Consider the following 13,779-nt stretch of genomic DNA (forward strand, 5'->3'; position numbering starts at 1 on the left):
CGATTGGCGCAGCCCTTCCATCCCCGCACGGCATAACCGGGCTTACGAGGCACGTGATTTGGTCCGATAGCGAGGTCTAGGCATTTTGTGAGAATGTTTTTGTCGCCATTTGTATTCGCATCGTACCTGACATAGTAGGCCGTATACGAAAATGTATTGTAAGTGAGCTGACGCCTCCTCTCTGTTGGTTTGTGTGCAGACCAAGCGTGCGACAGCGATGCCGACTGCGCGAGCGTGGCCAACACCTTCTGCAAGGGTAAAGAGTGCATTTGCTTGCCAAAGTTCAGCCGCAGCTACCCGCCGTGCAACCAAGGTATGTTACGTGACCCTTTTTTTTTCATTGTTCTGCTTCTACACTGTAAGTACGACGCCCACGGAGTTACGCTCCGTGCCTGAAGTCACGACGCCACATGCGTAACAATTTCTGTGGTGTGTTATACACATTTGGATGGCTCAGTGTTTCTGGTTTTCGACCGAAAAGGGTCAGTTAAAGCAAAGGACAGCGATCTAGTCTCTAGTCTGGATCGATAATTTGACACGACGACACTTAGCGCAAACGTGATGTCGAAAAGGGTCATGTGTGCGACGAGATCGCGGAATACGTGTACAAGTGTAATGACGCAGTCACTAGGACAACGCGTCAATTATGGCTGACTAAAAGAACGTAAAAACGAGGTTTCTGCTCGATGTACTACTAATAAAAGCGACATTCATCACCACGGCACCTTTCCTCAATTTTATCTTCGCACTCTTCGTCACGTGCTACGTATGTAAACTGACTAAACTCTAAGGAAAAAAAAAAGGAGCGGCCCTTGCTCCATTAAGGGAGAAACTGCGATGTCCCCAATGTTCGTCTTTAAATGGAACAAATTCCCTCCCTCATGCATAGGAGCTGCGGTTTCTCCCTCTCGAAAACCAACATGGCTGACTCCAGGCAAGCGAAGCGATGGTTGCCACTACGCCCACAAACTGCGCTAGTTCGCAGCTGGAAAACAACGTACGCGTCATGAGCATGGTGTACGTACCGATATTCGCAAAAAATAAAAAAAAAAATAAAAGCAATCTCGCTTCTTTGGTGCATACAAGGAACCAGGTGGAAGTACGACACGATTTTGTAGCGATGCCTACCGCTCGACTGTCACGCTTATCATCTACCGTTGACGGCCGGCCGATCATGTTAATAACGCGGGTGGAGCGTCGCTCTAACCACCGTGGAAGCGCGAAAAGGAATGGCATCGCTAGAATATCGCGGCGTTGAACTTACGTAAACACACACGCACACACGCACGCTTCTGAGGGGGTGGATGGCTGTTATAAGCGTCCCCTTTGGAACGGGGCGGTGGGTTGCGCCACCAAGCTCTTGCTATTATACTGTCTAATGTATAATAATGTAACAACGCGCTTAGCGCCACCTGGGGAGACTTCAAATTACTAAACCGTATAGTTATTGCGCGCCCCGATAGAAAAAAATTGCTGCCCTTTCATATTGCACTTTCTGTTCGGCAAAGTAACGGCAGAGCAACACACAACACTTTCAGACATATTATGCACAACAGAGCACTTTCGCACATACTGCGCGGAGCAGAGCAACCACAATACACGGTACATATACTCAAACACTGCTCGAGCTGCCTACATCCGTATGCCTTGGAACCTTCTTATATAGCCATGATGTTTCGACCTGCATTGTAGCGCCAGTGAGTGACCCTATGTTATACGTAATTCACCAACAAATTTCGATAGAATGCTTGTTTCAGTAGTGGGAGCGGCAGCACCGAAGCGACCATGTCGCTAAGACATTGCTGACTTGCTTTGAATATTCTGCCGATGATGTCCCAAAGCGCAGTATCAAGCACTAGAGGCAGCACGTGTTATGTTTTGGAATCATCGCCGATTCCTTCTGATGGCGTCACATGCACCGACAACTGGAGCTTAAAAATCGTAGGCACGTCTACGGGGTTCCCGGAGTGCATAAAACCTTCCCTGCGTCCGTTTCTTTTCAGTGGGAGCGGCAGCACTGAAGCGACCATGTCGCTAAGACATTGCTGGCTTGCTTTGAATATTCTGCCGATGATGTCCCAAAGCGCAGTATCAAGCACTAGAGGCAGCACGTGTTATGTTTTGGAATCATCGCCGATTGCTTCTGATGGCGTCACATGCACCGACAACTGGAGCTCAAAAACCTTAGGCACCTCTACGGGGTTCCCGGAGTGCATAAAACCTTCCCTGCGTCCGTTTCTCTTCAGTGGGAGCGGCAGCATCGAAGCGACCATGTCGCTAAGACATTGCTGACTTGCTTTGAATATTCTGCCGATGATGTCCCAAAGCGCAGTATCAAGCACTAGAGGCAGCACGTGTTATGTTTTGGAATCATCGCCGATTCCTTCTGATGGCGTCACATGCACCGACAACTGGAGCTTAAAAATCGTAGGCACGTCTACGGGGTTCCCGGAGTGCATAAAACCTTCCCTGCGTCCGTTTCTTTTCAGTGGGAGCGGCAGCACTGAAGCGACCATGTCGCTAAGACATTGCTGGCTTGCTTTGAATATTCTGCCGATGATGTCCCAAAGCGCAGTATCAAGCACTAGAGGCAGCACGTGTTATGTTTTGGAATCATCGCCGATTGCTTCTGATGGCGTCACATGCACCGACAACTGGAGCTCAAAAACCTTAGGCACCTCTACGGGGTTCCCGGAGTGCATAAAACCTTCCCTGCGTCCGTTTCTCTTCAGTGGGAGCGGCAGCACTGAAGCGACCATGTCGCTAAGACATTGCTGGCTTGCTTTGAATATTCTGCCGATGATGTCCCAAAGCGCAGTATCAAGCACTAGAGGCAGCACGTGTTATGTTTTGGAATCATCGCCGATTGCTTCTGATGGCGTCACATGCACCGACAACTGGAGCTCAAAAACCTTAGGCACCTCTACGGGGTTCCCGGAGTGCATAAAACCTTCCCTGCGTCCGTTTCTCTTCAGTGGGAGCGGCAGCACTGAAGCGACCATGTCGCTAAGACATTGCTGGCTTGCTTTGAATATTCTGCCGATGATGTCCCAAAGCGCAGTATCAAGCACTAGAGGCAGCACGTGTTATGTTTTGGAATCATCGCCGATTGCTTCTGATGGCGTCACATGCACCGACAACTGGAGCTCAAAAACCTTAGGCACCTCTGCGGGGTTCCCGGAGTGCATAAAACCTTCCCTGCGTCCGTTTCTCTTCAGTGGGAGCGGCAGCACTGAAGCGACCATGTCGCTAAGACATTGCTGGCTTGCTTTGAATATTCTGCCGATGATGTCCCAAAGCGCAGTATCAAGCACTAGAGGCAGCACGTGTTATGTTTTGGAATCATCGCCGATTGCTTCTGATGGCGTCACATGCACCGACAACTGGAGCTCAAAAACCTTAGGCACCTCTACGGGGTTCCCGGAGTGCATAAAACCTTCCCTGCGTCCGTTTCTCTTCAGTGGGAGCGGCAGCATCGAAGCGACCATGTCGCTATAACATTGCTGGCTTGCGTTGCAGGTTCTACCGCTGATGTCCCAAAGCACAGTATCAAGCACTAGAGGCAGCACGTGTTATGTTTTGGAATCATCGCCGATTGCTTCTGATGACGTCACATGCACCGACTACTGGAGCCCACCAATAGGAGGCACGTCTACGGGGTTCCCGGAGTGCATAAAGCCTTCCCTGCGTCCGTTTCTCTTCAGTGGGAGCGGCAGCACCGAAGCGACAATGTCGCTAAGACATTGCTGGCTTGCGTTGCAGGTTCTGCCGCTGATGTCCCAAAACGCAGTATCAAGCTCTAGAGGCAGCACGTGCTATGCTTTGGAATCTTCATCGCTGATTGCTTCTGATGACGTCACATACACCGACAACTGGAGCCCACCAATAGGAGGCACGTCTACGGGGTTCCCGGAGTGCATAAAGCCTTCCCTGCGTCCGTTTCTCTTCAGTGGGAGCGGCAGCACCGAAGCGACCATGTCGCTGAGACATTGCTGGCTTGCTTTGCAGGTTGGTTACTATTCGTCACTTACAGCGCATACATAGACGAGGGACAAAAAGGGACGACAAAGACAAGCGATGACTTCCAACTGATTTTTATTATGAGAAACGTACATCCTCAGTTGAGAGGCCAGGATTACTCTCTATATCTCCTGCCACCAAAAGTTGCAAGCAACACCACAACGTGCACAAACCAGGTGACTCAGTTAGCAAGCCATCAATTGCATTAACAGACAAAGAACTGGTTTTTCTGAAGTCGCACATGCGCTCTCGTTCATCTTAGGTCATGAGTTTTGAATGCATACTCGTGTCGGGTTGTTGCTTTGTAGGGGGCGCTTTTGTCTTGGCGTCCCAGTATATATATGTATGTTTCTCATAATAAAAATCCGTTGGAAGTCAGCGCTTGTCTTCGTCGTCCTTTTTTGTCCCTCGTCTATGTATGCGCTGTAAGTGACGATTGATACCATGGAATACCAACTAGCCCGTACCTAAACCTTGCTTCGGTTACTATTCTCCAGTTTATGGTTTCCGATTGATAGTGTTTGTCTAATTGTGCTGCTGCTCCCAATGAAATGCTCTGAAATTTTGTGCACGTTGTGGTGTTGCTTGCAACTTTTGGTGGCAGGAGATATAGAGAGTAATCCTGGCCTCTCAACTGAGAATATGCTTCAGCTTATCTTGGACAAGCAGGCATTGATAAATGATAGACTTGCACGTTTTGAGGAAAAACTAGACACGGTGGCGCAGTCATGCACTAAGGTACTTTCACTTGAACGCAATGTGCGCGATCTTGAGTGCGCTATCAGATTACAGCAGCAAAGAATTAACGACTTAGAGAATAGAGCTAAGCGTAATAATATTATGTTTTTTTGTGTACCGGAAAGCCCAAATGAGACGCACAAAGACATAGAAGACAAAGTAATTAAGGGTGTGTTTGATGACCGCCTTGTTGTGGCAGTGTCCTCAGTGGAAAGGATTCATAGGCTCGGCCAAAAGAAGGCAAACCGAGATAGACCCATTATCCTGAAGCTATATATCAACAATGAGAAAATGGCCATCTTTAAGAACTGCAAAAACTTAAGGATACGAAGATAACATTATCTGATGACTACTAAAACAACAGTGCAAAAACGAAGGCTACTTTGGCGTTCAGCGCAGTCAGATCGGCAGTCTGGCGCAAGGGTGAAACTCGTGCATGATAACCTCTTTATAGGCGACGTTGCGTATACATGAGACTTGACGGCAAATAGACGGGCCGAAGCACGCACTAACCGCCAATCTGCGCCGCATGAGTGTTGGTGACCACAGAAGCCTCAAGAAATAAGGCTACTAAATATAAATGCGCGAAGCATTGTTAATAAGCACGAACCATTCGAATGCTTAACTTTAATACATGGCCCTCACGGGGTTGGCATTGCGGAGACGTGGTTAGAACGCGACATTAAAAATGAAATTTTCCCTAATTATGTCATACGTAATGACAGGACAACAAGGGGCGGTGGCGTTGCCTTGTTAATCAAGAACTCAAGTACGAACCACTTCCCGTCATTGAGGATCACGTAAGCATATGGTGCAAATTATTCATGGATATATTCGTTCTAATAATTCGTGTTATTTATCGTGCCCCTGGCAGCTCCTCAGAATTTCTTCAGAAGCTTGATGATTACGTTGGAAACATAACTCACAAACGCAGTAGGTTAATACTATGGGCGATTTTAACCTGCCTGGTGTCGACTGGAACGCACGCATATCAAGTACTGTCGATAGACTACACGCGGACTGTATGTTGGAATTAAGGGCAAAACATGGTCTAGTTCAACTGGTAAATGAACCAACGCGAATACAGGGCCAATGCCACTCATTGATCTGGTATCTTTATCGGATGACAGCTTTAATTGTCAAATCGATGTAGAAAATGGAATATCGGACCATAACACCATAGCAGCCCCCCTTAGTATAGACGATAAGAGTTTTGCCAAACATTCTAATACACATGTGTTAAATTTTCTAAGGGCAGATGACACATCAATCCTCGATCATCTAGAGATAGCTCTTGACACGATACCGCAAGAAAATGATGTGCAGCGTCCTTGGACATAATTTAAGCCAACAGTTGCAGATTGTATATCGCAGTTTCTACCTGTCAGACGGAAACGCGTAGAAAAGGCAAACCCGTGGATCACTAGAACCATTATTCACCTGAAACGTCGACTACAGCGTGCCCGGCAGGCGACGCCAAGAAACCCTCACACGATATCTGTTCTCAGCGCGCAGGTTGGAACTGAATTAACGACAGCCAGGGCAACTTTCTTTTCAACTACTTTGACCAATTACATGCTAAATAGTCCGGACAGATTCTGGAGATACCTGACCGGTTCAAAACCAGCAATAACTGCAGCTTGCGTGACTGATAGCATTGGCAGCAAGCCAGACCTCATGGCAAAGTAATGCAATCATTTCTTCTGCTCAGTGTTCTCGCCTGGTGAAATCGACCCCTCCCCCCCCCTATACGGGCATTACGGGACAAGTGGAAAGTTGGGCGAGTTGGTATACGTTCATAATGGGAACAGCGCGAACTAGACGACGACGGAGTGAAATGACACAGGACGAGCGCTGACTCACAACGACGTTTACTGGATCACACATCAGGTACATAAGCGACACAAGCGATCAAATGGTCACTCGAAGAACGCAGAACCGGGCCACGTGTATACAGGGCATATATTACCGTATCGAGCTATCCAGATACGTTAATTCTTGCTGTGAAAGCGCGATCGAAGGCTGGCTAATGCACCACGTGCCCTTTCGCTGAATGTGGGCGGCTTCCACAACTAATCTGGTGGATGCATCAGTGTGCTGAAACAAAATTGTTGTCTCTTTGAGCAGAGGCTTACACTTACATTGCCGGTAATGGGCAGACACATGCGCATAATCATTCTTGTCCTGGGACAATTCATGTTCCCTAAGTCTTACATTTATGCACCGGCCGGTTTGCCCTATGCACACTCGCCCACACTTGAGCGGTAAAGAGTATACCACATTGGTAGTGCAGCCTACATACCTGTTAACATGTTTCACATTGCACCTTACGTTATGATTACGTTCTGCTCCACTTTCTCTCCTTTCGACCGCCTGACAAGTAGCACCCAGTTTTCCCGGAGCCGAAAAGACAACCTGCACCCCATAATGACCTGCAACGTTCTTCAGACCATGAGATAGGCGATGTGCGTAGGGTACAACTACCACATTCTTCTTCCTGCTATTTCCTTCGGCCTCCTGCCTGCTCGGGTTCTTTACCCATTTAATCAATTTCTCAGAGCTGCCCGTTATTAAGCTATCCGGGTACCCAGCTTCCTGCAACCTGACTACCTGACGTGCAAAGGCATCGCTCATTGCATGCTCACATGTCTTTACCAGGACGGCGCGAAGTACGGAGATGCAAATAGAATTTTTTACTACTTTAGAACGACCTGAGGTGAAGTTCAACAGGGGCTTGGCCGAACGAGGAAAGTATTCCCAACAGACATGATCGTCTATAAAACGTAGTCTAAGGTCAAGGTATTGTAGTTCATCCTCTTTTGGTTGCTCCGGGGTGAACGCTAAACCGTGACCAAGCTCACTAAAAATACCACCCACGACACGTAATTATTACAGGAGATTTCAACCTTCCAGCTATTAAATGGGATAAATTAATTTACGGGCAATCTAAATCGAGTTATGGTATTTTAGACACAATGTTAGCTCTGAACCTTGATCACATTGTCTGTGAACCTATGCGCAACAGTGCTGTCTTGGACTTATTTTTTGTAAGTGATATGTTTTTAATTGTTATTAGTACTGAACCTGGTGTGTCAGACCACAGCTTATTGTTTTTTCTTGGTCTTATCGAAGGTCTCCAGGGCACTCAAGTACGCATTCAGTGTGCATTAATGACTTTGACCGCGCTGATGATACATCTATCACAGATTACTTAGACACTGCACTAAACCACAGTGCGCATGATGATGTTCATGCCTTGTGGGCACAATTTAAAAAGGCGGTCATATTCTCAATTGAACAATATGTCCCATTCAGGAAGGTACGTAAGAAGCGTAAAAACCCATGGATCTCTAGGAATATTATCCATATTAAACGTAGACTCAAGCGACTTAAAAAGCGTAGAGACGTAACATCCGAGAACATTAATGAACTTTAATTACTTTAACTTTAGTTACCTTTAACTTTAATTACCAGGGGAACTCTGGCGCCAGTGTCTACAGGAGCTGCAATGGGAGCGGTTGTGCCAGCATGGGAAGTACATGAATTTGCCTAGATTTATTCCTTCTGGCTTTGCGACTTTGTAAACTCGTAATTTTCAACAATGAACTGTGCAATAAGTAATTAAGTAAACATTATTAAAATTGTCCGACGGCAGGATTGAAGCACAGGACCTCTCGCACAGAAGCCGGATATTGAGCCACGTGCGTATGTGTCGACAAGCGATGTGAAACGCCCTTACGAACTTATCGCGGACATCAGACGCCTTCAGACTCTTGGCGCGTTTCGATTTGGCCACCTCGACAAGCTCAATCGTTGCAATTGGTAGTAATTGCGCGTGTTCGCGGCGTCTTCTGCACTTCGAAGAGTATAGATTGCTCTGAAGTTTACGGCAATGAGATTTATATAGCGTAGTATACAAAGCCACAAGAACGTCCGAGTCCACAAGCACGAAGATAAGACAAATCCATGTACTTCCCATCATTTCCATGGTAGGACAATGATTGCAACGCCAGAGTTCCCTCTGGTATAGTATAGGAAACTCTATGGCCGATGCTAGAAGTTCGCCTACGCGTGGTGACACATCGCGGGCGCGCACCAATCATAGACTGCTATGCGTCTCCGGCGTCAACCACTCCTTCTATGCCTATGATGTCCGCCGATGCGAAGACGCCGACCCCAACGATCGTACGAGTTCTTTGGACGCACGATGCGCTCGACAGTGTTCCTGAAAGACAGTGTTGTAATCGTAGGCCGATAACGACACGACCGACGACCGTGGGTTATGGCAGTGCGACGTGGATCCGAACCAACTTCGATCGACGCCGGCGAATCCAACCTGACCACTGAATTCCGCCAGTGTCGGTGCAATCGTCTGCTAAAACATCCAACCGAATCACGATTACCGCAACGTCAGTGCTTGGTGCATGTGAATTTTGTAGTGCTGTAAACGAATGGAAACATGCTTCCGAACGCCGCAGTTTGGATAATCAGCACTCACCTACCGCCGATGTTCTTTACGTTACGCGTAGGTGTAGCGCGTCCATCGGGTTCGTAACTGGCGAGTGAAGGAGCCCAGCTGAAAGACTCTGTCGAAGGAAATGAACTTTCAGTTCGGTTTGGCGCTGTAGCGGCTTAAAATATGGCACTCCTGACTTCGTGTGGTGTGTGATGTGGTCAACGAACCGCGTGGAACTTGGCCGGTGAACGCGGCGTTTCGTGTGGTCTCAGGTGACTCAAGTTTTACGGGCGAACTCTGCGCTGTTTCCAGTGGCAAAGATAACTTTCGAAAGCGAAAGATACTAGTAGCCGAACAATGGGAAGTATGTACGTCATCAGCCACGCCCTCCGTTTCAGTTGACGGTGCGTTCTTCCATTCGGCATGTGAATCCAATTCACTACAAGTTCACCGTACTCCTTCACTCACTTTCTTCATGGGCTAGTTGGGGTTAAATCGCTCGTGCAGCACTCAAGAACGCTGACACACTGAAGGAAACATAGCACAACGCAGTCATGTTTGAGTCAGTGTGTCCTTATACATGAGCACTGCAAAAAGAAATGATCTGTTTGCAATATGTGCACCGTGTGCAATGCATAGGAGGACCTGCATCATGCAAGACCTATGCATGCAGCCGCATATATCAGGATTGCTTCGATGACTGCCCGAGAAGCAGCACTGAGTCAGTGGAACTGTAATTGGCCTTGGATTTTTTCTTTGTTTATGGAGAAAGCAGATGGTGCGAATTCATTGCGGGGAAGGTGAAAAGGTGTCATCAGTACCTTGTGCAGTCGTTGTGCTTAAAGTCACCAAGTCTGGCCATTTCGAGTTGACAAGCGCAGAGCGTACAATGCGTGTCAACGATCGTGTTTGCAAAGAATTACATCGCTACGCGCCGCGGAAAGGTCTGAAATTCTAATCCGAACGCCGTTTTCCCGCGGCCACTGTGCTCCAAGGTGGACGGTGACGTACTCGCGTCCCTGTGCCAACGTACTCATCTCATCTGTACTCATCGTACTAATCTCATCTGTACTCATGTACGTACTCATCTTTCTTCTTCTGTCTGTCTGAACAAGCGGTCAGCACAGCCTGAGCCCCACCACGCCTGTACGGCCCGACACCGCAACTTCGTATTACACCGCAAGCATATTACGAGAGCTCAACCCAGCTCCTCAGGCGCGGCGGTGTCGCCTTCAATACCACGTGACACCGTGACGTCACAGAGGAGAAACGGGGCTCCAACCAACACCCTCTCAAAGAATATTCAGAGGGTGTTGCTCCAACTCGCGCCGTCGCTCGCGGCGTCGCGGCGGTATATAAGCAGCTGCGCTTGCCTCTGCTAGACACTCACGAGGTGAGATGCCTCCTGGAGACAGAGCTGCTCGTTGGAATGAGAAGCGAAGGTTGCGGCGTGCTACAGAGACTGATTTTCTAGGTGGCTTTGGCTTAACTCTTGCAAGATGGGCTGGGTGGGAATCGAACCAGGGTCTCCGGAGTGTGAGACGGAGACGCTACCACTGAGCCACGAGTACGATGCTTCAAGGCGGTACAAAAGCGCCTCTAGTGAATGCGTGTTGCCTTAGAAACGAGCTGTTTCGAAGGCTCAGGCGTGCGTCGCTTGCTCAGGCGCACATTTCGTTGCCGCGCCGAACGCTGCGTTGTTCGACGCTCACCGCGTCCAATGCGGGGCGCGTAGTCGCTGCGCCGTAGCCCATTGTCTTACACCCCTTGGTGGGTCGACGGGAACGCTGTCGCGTTCCACTCTTGAAGGCGAAGCAGAGTAACGCATGAGTTGTTTCTTCGTCTAGCCGAACCAAATATAGCCAAGCAACAGCAGTTCACCAGGCTAAACAGTGGTTCAACAACTAAAATGAAGGCTAGTATGCTTCGCATCCTGGGCTTTAGTCCTGCGAGCTGTCTAGAGTGCCATGTTACCACTAAGTTACTATTACTATTATTATTATTATTATTATTATTATTATTATTATTATTATTATTATTATTATTATTATTAGAATGATCACTACGACCACATCGAATGTGTTGGAACCAGCATGACACGTAATTCAAAATATTTCTGGAGCTTCGTGCGCTTTCCCTCTTCTAAAGAGAGCGCCATTGATGTATTACTTCTTAATGAAAATGGTGATGTCTCGAACACTGCTGATGACTTTGCAGAACATTTATGTTCTGTATATGGTCTAAAATATGCTTCAAGTAACCTTCCTTCTCAGTCTGGCACGGTGTGTACGCCATCAGTCAATGAAGACCTTGTTTTCAAGCGTATGAGGGGCCTCAAACCTCCCCTTTCTTGTGGTGCTGATGGCATTCCTTCCGCACTGCTTAACATTTTGAGACGCTGTCTGCACACTTGTGTACAGCAGGATAGTGCATCATCAGTAAGAACACTGATGAAAGTAATTATATTTAAAGTGTGTTGCATACATCATGAAACACTTTTTTATTGGGACAGTGCTGCAATTGTGAATAACGTCCAGAATGTTTGAGCAAAATGAGTGGGAAGGTTGAGTGTTTTTACTCTGTGTCAGTATGTTTTATGCAGCGGGTCCACTTCTTTCATTGTTTCTCACAGTGTCATGCATCAGGCATAATTTTAAAGTGGATGGAGAAGTGCTTTTCAAGCTTTTAGAAAAACGACATAGTTTATGTTCTTATATTTTATGTTCTCGTAGCGAGTTTCCGCATGGAGTCGAAATTCTGTAAACTTGACAAAACTCACGAAACAATTGAAAATTTTTAATCTTTTCTGCAGCTGTACACTTTCTATGATTCTGAAGATGCAAGCGATGTAGCGAAAGCAAGTTTTTCATCAACGGGATAAAGTGGTGTCTGAAAGGGTGAAGACGTGTGGAATCATACTTGTTCCCTGTTCTCACAAGCATCTTCAATAGTTCCCTACGATTTGTGCATGGACGTTGCCCATGCACAAATGGACGTTGCCCATGCACGATCTATGCGCGCCGGCGAGGAGCGTTTCTCTTGCTGCCGACGCTTGATTACGTGACGACCTTCTCGTTGGCCTGTGTTTCTCTACATCAACGGCGGCTGGCCCTGATTACTGGCTTTCTCGTTCACGTTTTTCTCGTTCCGCATCTTCGTGCAGCCGTGCATGCAGAAGCGTTTTATCGAGCGTCAAGTCAGAAGTACGGCAGAGTTGCTCCGATAACCTGCTGTCCAGCAGACCAACAAAAAATTGGAGGACGCTTAAGCTTCGCCTTCAAGAGTGGAACGTGACAGCGTTCCCGTCGACCCGCGAAGGGGTGTAAGACAATGCGCTACGGCGCAGCGATCACTTACGAGGCGCCCCGCATCACTTACGCAGCGTTCCGTGGCAACGAAACGTGCGCCTGAGCAAGCGGAGCGAACCAAAGAACTCGGTGTCTCGGAGGGGGAAACGATGTACGCCAGCCAAACGTCGTGATCGGCACGGGCAGAGAGATAGACAGATAGTGATCTAAAGAACGGAAGGACGCTTGATTCTGCAACCCGTAAGGGAGCACGGCGAAGCGTCGTCAGGGGAGAGGGAGTCCGGGCCGCGACGCGCCTCGCACCGGTCCCCGCACAGCCCCAATGCGCGCGTGGCACGCCACCTGTCGGGGCAGCGCCGTACATTGAGAGGAGGGTCTTCTGTGTTTGCCGCAAGATGGCTCTGCGTGTGCGGAAAGCGCAGAAGAAATGAAGCGGAAACGCACTTCGCTACTCGTGTAACTGCGACTTCTGTAAATTACATGTTCATAATTACCGATATACACCGCAGCATAACTTTCTACGGTTCGTTTCTAAGGCAACACCGCATTCACTAGAGGCGCTTTTGTACCGCTATGAAGCATCGAACTCGTGGCTGAGTGGTAGCGTCTCCGTCTCACACTCCGGAGACCCTGGTTCGATTCCCGGGATTTATCGCTCACGGCCAACGCCGCCGACACTGATGCCGACGACACCGGCTTTTCTGTGACACGAGCTCCTTAACGCTGTCGCGTTAAAAGTAGCGGCCTCTGTCTGTGAGAAGCTGGCGAGGAGCTCCGTGGTGTAAGATGACGTCTTGGAGCAGGAAGTCTACGACGTCGGGAGCACAACAGGTCGGGATGGCTCGTGTGACCGCATAGCGGGTTGAAGAATCCGGTGCCATGGTGATGTACATATTGCCAGCTCTGGAGGTAGGGAAAGAGTCCAACAGGTCAGGGCCAACACGATAAAACGGTTCGGTGGGTACGTCAAGTGGCTGGAAGGTTCCAGCCGGAAGCAAAGCAGGCTTCTTACAACCTTGGCATGGTTCGCAAGCAGTGACCTAACGTCGCACGGTAGGGTAGAGTTGAGGCCAGAAAAATCGTCGCCGGACACGGTCGTAGGTCCTGGAAACACCCAGGTGGCCAGCGGTGGGGACATCATGGAGTCGCGCGAGTAGAGTTGCCCGCAGATGAGAAGGAACGACTATCAGCAGTTCTCTGCGCATATTTCGGTGGTATAATATGCCGTCCAAAACCAGAAACAATCTAAGCGAGGGG

General features: G+C 48.5%; 1 protein-coding gene across 4 annotated transcripts in view; it reads left to right on the plus strand.

Annotated features, from left to right (window-relative positions):
- LOC126533276 (uncharacterized) overlaps nucleotides 1-13,779 on the plus strand; it is a 389,342-nt gene that overhangs the window by 205,197 nt on the left and 170,366 nt on the right. For all 4 annotated transcript variants that reach the window (XM_072289419.1, XM_072289420.1, XM_050180538.3 and 1 more), the window contains exon 2: nucleotides 200-313. In XM_072289419.1, the coding sequence (XP_072145520.1) occupies nucleotides 200-313 (114 nt within the window). The remainder of the gene's footprint in view (nucleotides 1-199; nucleotides 314-13,779) is intronic.

Source organism: Dermacentor andersoni, chromosome 7 (assembly GCF_023375885.2).
Source record: "Dermacentor andersoni chromosome 7, qqDerAnde1_hic_scaffold, whole genome shotgun sequence".
NCBI lineage: Eukaryota > Metazoa > Arthropoda > Arachnida > Ixodida > Ixodidae > Dermacentor > Dermacentor andersoni.